Source organism: Tyto alba, unplaced genomic scaffold (assembly GCF_018691265.1).
Source record: "Tyto alba isolate M040663 unplaced genomic scaffold, T.alba_DEE_v4.0 Super-Scaffold_10, whole genome shotgun sequence".
NCBI lineage: Eukaryota > Metazoa > Chordata > Aves > Strigiformes > Tytonidae > Tyto > Tyto alba.
This window is the reverse complement of record NW_024881262.1, coordinates 3,264,631-3,274,591: the sequence shown is the minus strand read 5'-3', so window position 1 is coordinate 3,274,591 and position 9,961 is coordinate 3,264,631. Positions and strand designations below refer to the sequence as shown.

General features: G+C 43.3%; 1 protein-coding gene across 1 annotated transcript in view; it reads left to right on the top strand.

Moving 5' to 3' along the window:
- Positions 1-392: 392 nt before the first annotated feature.
- PPM1L (protein phosphatase, Mg2+/Mn2+ dependent 1L) overlaps positions 393-9,961 on the top strand; it is a 109,441-nt gene continuing 99,872 nt past the window's right edge. The window contains exon 1 of the mRNA XM_033005637.2: positions 393-1,083. Coding sequence (XP_032861528.1) covers positions 685-1,083 — 399 coding nt within the window. The 5' untranslated portion in view covers positions 393-684. The remainder of the gene's footprint in view (positions 1,084-9,961) is intronic.

Sequence of the window (9,961 nt, the reverse complement as noted above, 5' to 3'; positions counted from 1 at the left end):
GTCCCAGAAGCCTTCGCGCCGCCCCTGCCAGCGCTCCCCGGCGCCCCCCCCCTCGCAAAGGCCGCCGGGGCTTGTAGTCGAGCGGCGGGGGCCGGGCGAGGAGGCGGCGGCGCTCCGCCCCGGGGGATGGGCCGGCGCAAGGCGTGGGGGGGGGGACACGGGAGACAGGTACCCGCGGGCGGCCCTGCCACGCACCTCTTCGCTGCGGCCGGCCGCCGGCTCCGCGACACGGCGAGCTGCGAGAGCGGCGGAGCGCCGAGGCCTCCCGCGGGGCCCGGAGGCGGAGCAGCGGCCTAAGGGCGCACCGCGGCGGGCTCTGGGGGAGAAAGGGGGGGGGGGGGGCCGCGGCCGCCCGGGGTTTTTTGGAGGGAGGGGAAGAGGGGGGGGTGGGGGGGGCGGGTTGCGGCACCGGCGGAGCCTTCCTCGCCGAGCCGCGCCGGGCCCGGCCCGCTCCCCCGCGGGAGGGACGGAGAGCCGCGGAGCCGGGACGCGCCGGTGGCCGCCGCCCGGCCCCCCCCGAGGCCGCCGCCGGGAGGAGGGAGCGGCGGGGAGCGGGGCTCGGCGCTGCCCGCCCGCTGGCTGTGCCTCGGCCGAGCATGCACTGACTCGCCGCCTCGGCTCGGAGCCATCCCCGCCGCCGGGGTGCGCGTTGCATGGTGTGGGGATACACGGTCTCGATAATAAATGATAGAGGATACAATGACTTTGCTGTCTCTGCTGGGTCGGATCATGCGTTACTTCTTGCTTAGACCGGAGACCCTGTTCTTGCTGTGCATCAGCCTGGCCCTGTGGAGTTATTTCTTCCACACGGATGAGGTGAAAACCATTGTTAAGTCCAGCAGGGATGCGGTGAAGATGGTGAAGGGCAAGGTGGCCGAAATCATGCAGAATGACAGGCTCGGGGGGCTAGACGTGCTGGACGCAGAGTTCTCCAAGACCTGGGAGTTCAAGAGCCACAACGTGGCTGTCTACTCCATTCAAGGCCGGAGGGATCACATGGAGGACAGGTTCGAAGTAATCACTGACCTGGTGAACAAGACTCACCCCTCCATCTTCGGGATATTTGATGGGCATGGAGGAGAGGCAAGTGCTCAGCTGGGAAAAAAAAAAAAAAAATAATAAGGGGGGTGGGGGTGGGGGGGAGTGTGGCTTTAGGGCAAGGAACGGATGTGTTCTCGCCCACCAGGGTTGTGTGGTTATCTTGAGGCATTGTTGGGGCATGTGTGTGTGTGTGTTTCCTTGCTTCTTGGAGTAAAGGGGAGAGAGTCGCTAAATGGGGATTGAGAGATACTCCATTCCCTTTCCCTCTTCTTACCTCTTCTGTGATCGGCGTGGTATAAATGTGTTTATACCCCCACTGCCCTTTGCAGTAGTAAAGGTTTAGCTGAAGTAAAAGCTATTGGAGGTGGCTCTTACGTGCATGGAATAACGATGATGAGCACAAACTCCCTGGAGTCATCTTTTGTTACAGCGAAGCGTGGTGTGATCTGATTTTGGCACAGGGCTGGTCTCCCCCTCCTGTCAGGAGCTGGGCTCATCGGCAGTGGATAAAGAGGAGTCATCTTAAAGGCAGGCGTGTGTGCAGCCTTAAAGCTGGTGTGTGCAAAATGTGTCTTCGCAGTAACTCACTCTCAAGTGAGGACCAGCAAGTCACTGAAAATGAATATCATGGTTGTGAATTGCATGTAGTTTTTAAGTCATTGCAACTGTGCTGTCATACTTGTCCCCTCCCTAGTGGAAAGCCAAGAAAACTGTCATTTTGAAACTTTCTGCTGTTTAACCTCTTAACTTTTTTAAGCAGGATGTTCCTTCAGGTTGTGCTATGTAATTAGTATTACAGCTTGATGGGATGCTTCATTTATTACTGGTGACAAATGTTGAAACTATAGCTTCCTCTTTAGGATTGTAGTGCTGCCATGTAGCTTTTTGTATAGCACAAAGCACACGTTTCATAACTGGAAGAGGACAAAGAATTTGTCCTTGTGTGACAAATTAGCTGTAGCAACCATTATTATGTTGGATATGATCACACCAAACACGTGAGGATCTCAAACCTTACGGGTTTGGCTGGGATGATGAAAGCTGGAGAAACACGTTGAAGTTTTTCATGTAAGTGCTCCTGCTGAGGGAGGGGTAAGGCAGCCAGAGAGCTTGGGTGTTCCTCCACCTGCTTTCACAGTTCAAGTAGTCAAAGTCCTACCTAGAAAAGCAATGGCAGTGACCAGCCACTAATGGAGCACAGGGATGGCAGCTGCTGTCCCTCTAAACCTGTAAGTGCTGCCCGAAAAATCCAGGCCTTAGGCACATAATAAAAAAGCTGCTCTTCAGCTGCCTGCAGAGTTGTAAAGGGAGTTAGTTGTGTGTCTTGCAGCGTCTGGCATTTTGCCCCCTTCAAATTAATGCAAACACTTTAGATATGGAAAATTGTTGGCTTCATAAAAAATCCTGGTTGTGATTGAACCCTGTTTTCCTTCTTATGTCAGATTTCAATTGAGGCACAGCTGTGCCAACTCTTACTGGCGTACTTGTGCCAGTTCACTATTGCTTGGCCTTTGAGGAATATAGGTAAAAATAGATACATATTTATCACAAACTGGTGCAGATGCTCTCCTGAATAAATATTGGCTCTGGTCAGTGTATTTGGTACATCTGGATCTTTTGTTTTCTAAGACTCTGGATGGAAGGTGCTTATGCTCTGTCTTCTGACTTCTTCCCCGGTGTTTAAACTGATACTTTTCCTTGTCTGAACTGATCAGCCGAAGGACGTTTGCAGGAATATGTGTGTCATGTTTTTAAACAAATATTCCAAGATTGTTAGGATAGAACTGATATACGCGCTTAGACTTTGGCATTGTGAAAGGAGGATCTTGTCTCTCTCATTAATTTTATATCGTATATGTTTCCTGCCCTGCACTTGATTGCAAACTTAGTGTATTAATCCAACAGGAACACAGAAATAGCTAAATGACAAGCATGTGCCCTATATATATATTTTGTTTGTTTTGTTGTGGAGCTTGGAATTACATCCATAGGATATATTAATGGTAATACTGGATCTGTGGAAAGCTCATTTATCTTTTGTATTCTCATTCTTCAGAGCTTGCTCTAATTGATTCAATGGCAAAGTGTGATGCTTTTAAATGAAATGCCTGTCAATTTGAAAGGTTTGGCAGATTTCTTTCCAAACCTTACTGAAGTTAATATTTTAAAAATATATCTAGTATCTCTTACTTATCTTTCTAATGAAGTCCCCAGGTGTTCTTAGTGGCCTTTATTCCCACAAAAGTTGTGTCTAATTACTGAAGACATAACTAGTTTCTAGCTTTAGATTTTATGTAAAATTGATCAAAAGAGCATGAACTGTGTGCTGTGCATACAACAAAAAATAAATTACGAAAAAATAGGTTTTAATCTTAGCAGGTTTTGTAGTTTTGAGTAGAAAAAAGGGGAGGGAGAAGAAATAGCAAAAGGTAATTCTCTTATTTAATCTGTAGTACATAATACTAAATTTCAGGTCTCTGAATTTGGATGTCTTTTTTTTTTTTTTTTTTTTAACAGATAAATGACTCTGTGGTACACCTTACTTACATATATAGCAAAGTCTTTGTGAAGACTAAGTTTTCCGTATAGGCTCCCATTACATTTCTTTATGGGTATTTAAAGAACAAAGAACTGCTAATCTCTGGAGTTACATGTGAAGCAAACTGTTCTTTATGGGGAAAAATTGTTTTTCCAAAGAGACAATACCACAAATGAGATGCTAGATAAATTATTTCCATCTATATACAAGGGAGTGTGTCTCCATTAATTACTTCCTGCCACATCATGTTGAAGTGGAAGGATATTGAAGCATGATTCAAGTAATATGAATTACTGTGTAGTGCTAATTTATGAAGACTTCTGAGTTTTGCTTAAATATTGCCAACAGTTTGCATAAATTCTACTTTTCTGTTATGTCATTTCCTCTTCCATCTTGCATTTTTAGCCTAAAGAGCTTGGCAGCCATTTACTTAAATTTGTTGCTGGCTTGATGAGAAAGCAATAAGCAAAAATAATTATTAATTCTGTGTTACAGCTAAGAATCTGGTGTGCTGTTGCAATTACTTGTTAAAGACAATAATATTTCAGAGATAAAACTTGATACATGGTGTGTAGTGCAGTCTTCCTTTTATAAAAAGTTTAATTTGTTTCTTGAAGACTGAATAATAATGCAGAACAGGTAGAGGGCAAAGACGTAGACTTAGAAAGAATGAAGAAGAGTTTCTGCCTGTTGTCTCACTGAATGACTTTGGCCAAAGGAGTCTTCAAGGTGATCTAACTTAGAATCAGAAATTAAGAGAAGAAAGTATTTGTCTGTTCTGTCATCAGCTTCTTTATAAGGCTCGAAGATGGCTTGAGTGCTTCTCCCCCCCTTCCCTTTTTCCTTTACAAGTTTTGGGGCTGTCTAGACTGGAAGATTGAGAAGTGGCATACTACATAAATTATTAAATAACAATCAGCTGGAAAGCTGAGCAAGGGAAAGGATGGATGCTTAATCAGAATGATTTAACTATTTTAACTACCATTTACTAAAGGGTTCTTTTCTCAAATATTTAAGGTTTAAACACTCAGTTTAATGAGGTCTTAGTATTAGGAACAAAGTAGCTCAGCTACCATCTGCAGTTTGATGATTATGGCTATGTTGCATATCATTGTTTTTTCCTAACCCCATGAGGTGAAGACTTTAAAAATAATTATAGTAGGAGATAGTACCTTATATGCTGCTTGTGCTTGTTTGCAGTCATAAACTGATGTGGATAACGACAGTGGGAAATTAAAGCTCAGTAACTGTCTCAAAAAAATGTCTTGCTCTTTTCACTTCTCTTAGCCTCCTTAAATAGGAACGTGGCAAGGCTTGTTCCTTAGGATCTGCAGGTGTGGATATGAGCATTTTGCATGATACAGTTGATTTGTAGAGTTGCTGATACAGTGTTGCAGTATGTGAAATACGCATTTTTATTTTTATTCATAGCATAGGGAAAGATTGGGGAGCTTCAATGTGAAAGGAGGGAATTTACTGTATAAATGGCTAATGTTTGTAACCACATACAGAATCACGTAATGCCTTGTGCGCCACAGGACCTTGAAATCAGTAGCATGAACTGTTGGCAGAAGTCTCTGGTTACTGATTAACTTACAAAGTCAAAAAAAGAAAGGAAAGGTCAGAAGATAATGGTGAGAGTCCTTACTGGCATTGTCTGAGACTATGGAAACATGAATGCTGAGGTAAGGCGTGGAGAAGAGGGCACTGTGCCAGCTGTGTTTAAATGACCCTGCTGTGCATTTAAAATACAGGTACTTGAAAGCATGATTAATTCCTCCCTAATTCACCGGGGTGCGGTGTCCTCTTCAGGCCCACCACAACAAACAAGTTGCCACAAGGTGAGGTTGGGAAGGGAACTTCTGAAATGCTGGGTGCCGTGGTAATAGCTCATGTGCATATTCTCCTCCTCTAACGAATAGGAGATGACTTAGTCCTCAGTGAAGGCAAATGGGTAAACTAGCATAAATTTGCCAAACACGTGAGGGTATCAGCAGAGCAGCTGTAAGTCATACTGTCAAAATAGGACACAGTGTCTGTACACTAGTCTTCATACCAGTAAACATGATTTTTAACTCCTTCACAAACTGATGACCTGAACACACCTGGGTTTAGGGGTTTAGGCTGTTCTGTTATGATGAGGATCTTTTCAGACATTGATGGGGGAAATTTATTCTGTTTGATTGGAGATGATAGTTGACAGTTGGAAGATAATGTTTGCCTTCTACCAAACATGAACTAATGAGCTAATATTTTTAGTTTGGTCATCCTGGGAATTTTTCTTTTTTCTTAGTTTCTGATCCTAATAGCAGAAGGTGTTCATGCTGTGTTGAAAGAGGTAGCTGATGATTTTGTTTTTTTTCTAAATTTATCTGGATCTGCTAATTCTAATTCAAAACCCATTCCTCTGGTACTGAAATACTTAAGCAAACTTCGTGATGAAGATTTATCTGTTATACGTTTGTGTGAAGGCCATTAAGGATTAATGGCTTGAGATTTTTTTAAAATATAAGAATAGATAAAACAGCAGTTTTGAGCTTTTATGGATGTTACAGCCTAGTTGTAAGATGAAGTCTTTGAGGCTTTGCCATTTTTAAAAAGAAACTGAGGGGATGGTTTTCCTTTTATAGTCATTTCCTTCAGTTACTAATCTAGAGTCCTCTGCAAAGTGCCTAAATGTTTGAATAAATATTTACATAGGTGAGGTCATGTTGATGTACAAATCTCAAATCTGCTTATAAATTCCATACAAGTGGCCTAAAATACAAGCCAAAATGATATATAGGAACATTTCTGTCATTTTGTTTAGTTTATGCAAGTTTTGATTCTTGGATGTCATGTTACAGGCTTATGATTTTCACCCTACAAAACCACGCTTATTTAATTTTTAGGTCTACACTATATGCTCATTTGCTGTACAAAACTGTGACTTAAAATTGATTAAAATGGTGTAAAAATATGTAATTGGAAATAGGCACCCTTATCGCTTCCATTCACAGCTGTATCATTGGGTGTAGAATTGAGTTTTTCAATTTTTATAAAAATCAGAAAGTCAATTAATTTTAAATGCATTCTGCCAGCTTAGCTTGGATCGGTGCTTCCATGTTCGGGCACACAGGCAGCCAACTCATCGCCACTGGTTTAATTAAATCAATTTTGGTTCTTAGATGCTTTCAGATTATGAAAGTCATTTAAGTTTCTCTGTGAACTTGAGTAACTGGGACTACTCCATAGGAAGTGTTTGTGTGCATGCTCTTCCTGCGTGGTCGCTGCTCAGCAGCTTATCCATCGCTGTAGATGGGGAGGATATTTCACAGTTATACCAAACTGGAATGTTCAGACCGCAGTTGATAGCGTGCCTGAAGCTTTTTAACTTGATACTCTGCAGCAGCACTGCTGGGACCACGTCCTTAGATACATAAGCAAACTCTAAAGACGGATCGAGGCTTAGAAATGCACGACATCTTAAATTGCTTAAAAATGTGCTGACTTGTGTGGTGAGCAGTATCAGCAGCACAACGTAGGCAATGACGAAGACTTGTGAGCTAGTCCTGCTTAACTTAGTGTCCAGCCTGGACAATAACCGATTTAAATACAGTTTTGGGGCAGTAGGATTTTGAGCAATTCTGTTCTGCAGGTCAGGAACTTGGACGTTTTTGTATTTAATAGTGCAAGAGAAAGAAAATTTGGATTCTTCTGTCATGTGGGGTTAGTTAAAAGAGCAGTTTGCTCTAGCTTTGTCTTGAGTGTCATGCTTTCAGTAGTTCTTTTGGACCAGAGTAGTATTGCTCCTTTTCTCCCTGTTGTTAGAGATCCAAATATTTATGGTGTAAATTGTCCCTTAAAACTGTTTTGGCTTCTGGCAGTTTCAATGTTTGAATACGCTCCTGGAATATGGCTGCTTTGTTTTGCTGCTGTCTAGTTTTTGCCAATGGCTGCAGTTTTCTACAGCAGTCTTGGCCCTCTAGGAAGGCCCCGTACTAGTTGCTGGGTTCCCATGTACTGGATCTGGCACCTCTAAATTGATTTTCCCTTGCTCTCAAGACCCTTCAGCCCTGTCTCCCTTCACCTGGCCGTCTAGGATGCTTCCTCGGCACATAAGTATTGCCTTCACAGAAGTGAAACCATGGGCAGTGCTGCACCTTTCCCCCATCCCCAGGAGCCTTTGAACATGCTGATCTCTTCGGAGATGGTCATGCAAGAGATTGATCAGGTTTTGTGACCCAGAAAGGCAATCCAGAGATACCTGGCACTGAGGTTTCTTGGGTCTCAAGTTTCAGGGCTTGCTCTTCACTTTAAGCACAGCGTAGCTACTGATAGATCCAGAAAAAGGAACAAAATACTTACATACTCCTCCTGTAGTGCCCTTTGGTTTGAATCAATGCCCTTGAAAGGAGAGTTCCTGAAACTAATTGAAGGGTAGCAGCTGCTGTAATTATGCACAGAAACTCATATGCCTCTAGCTCCACTTCTTCACCGTAATATTTGTGAAAACCTTAAAGTTTAAGTGAACTCACGCACCCTTTGGACCCTACGACCATCTTCCCTACTCAGTGTCCCCACAAAGCAAGCCTCCTCCCATGCTGTCCAGGCAATTTTGTGACCATGCTTCTGTACCTGAGCATCCCAAGAGCCTTACACCTTCATCCATTGCGGGGATGCTCTCCCTCGACACGCTGTGCTCTGGGTGCCCATGCCAGCCCTTGGGTCTTTGCACCAGGTAGGTCCTGGGGTGTGCTGGGAGCCAAGCAGGCACAGGAGTTGTACAGCAGTGCTGGGGTCAGGCTCATCTTACCATCACTGTTCAGTGACTGTTACTGGATACCAGTCCAGCTGGCTAGACCAGTTTCTCTGCCTCGTGGCCAGCTCAAGAGCTCTTCCATGTAAAGAAGGTCATAAAGATTTAATGACCCTTTTGTCTTTATTAGCCCTGTAGAGTTTCATTTCACCCTGAAGGTAATAGACAGCAAAGATAACGGATAAGGCAAGTCCAAAAGGAAGTTTCCATCCCTGACAGAGATGTACATACAGACAGCGTGATCTTGGGGCCATTGTGAGTTGTATGCAGAATCAGTAGTTGCAACAAGTTGGAGAATTTATTTCTTGTGGGCTCTTTGTGTGCTTTTACTCCCATTGTTTAGCTAGTGTTAAACACTTCAGGTAATGTTTTTATTAGATCAGTTTAAAACTTACTGCCAAATGTGGAGATTTCATTTGAAAGCAGCATAGCTTTAAAAAAATGTAAATTTCATTGCAGTTTACATGAAAATAGGTTTTCAGATGCCACAATACTAATAAATACTTGAGTCAGGGTAAGTGGAAGAGAGTGGTGAGTGTGTAAACTGTAGTTTAAATAACTGCCCATTTATGCCAGAAGGTCTGATATTTAGATGTCAAAGCTGTTCTTGATCTGATACAACTGAACTATTTTGATCCCATTCAAGCAATAACAAATCTTCTTTTAAGACTAGGTTTTCAAGTCTAGAGTAATTTGCAGGCCATAAAATAATATGAATGTCAAAATCTACCTACCTTTCTACTCTCGTAGAAAAGTTGTTCCAGAGGAGTAGCTGTGTTGGGTGGTTGCATATGGCACTGAGCTGGGGCAGGGGCTCGGGCTCCGGGGAGAGCACAGTCTGAGTTGTTGCCTGACAAGCAAAGTGGACAAGGGGACAGGAAGAAGCGGCGTGCTTTTGGTTCGGTGCCATAACGAACTTCTGAGAGCTGCGTGGCAGTACAGAGTACCAATCCTGCTGATGCAAATTGGTTATGATGCTGAAACATCGCAGGCTCTCATCATCTCCGACCTTGCCTGATTCACAGCTGTGCAAGCAGCTGACATCTCCAGCCAGACAATCAAAGTACGTGTTTTAACTACTAAACCACAATGCAATTATCCATAGCACGTCATGTCAGCAAACCTCAAAGGTCCCCTGGAGAAATGAACATTTATTTGCATTTACTTTCTGCGCTAAAATGTTATCCCTTGCAAATTTTATCAGTCATTAATGTTGAAAAGGCTTGCTTATTTTTTTTTTTTCCAAAATCCCCTCCAGGGGTAAACATTTGATTTTATTAAATTCTCTTATAATAGCTGAAACTGTCATACAGTACTGCTTTCAATCAATATGCTTTTTAATGTAATAAATCTCTTTACTTTTTTGTTCTCTACCAGATAGAAAACTGCTGCAGGACATGAAACATTTCTCTGACAAGTGAAAGTGCGTTGTCCACAATATAGTTCTCTGGTGTGCCACAGCTCGCTTGCACTTCTTTAAACTTGCTTTTTAAATGAGAACATGATTTATTTGCAGGTAGTCTACGTGTGGACTGCACCACAGACTTGCCTCCACTTTCCTTAAAATGTATGTTTCCTCCAAA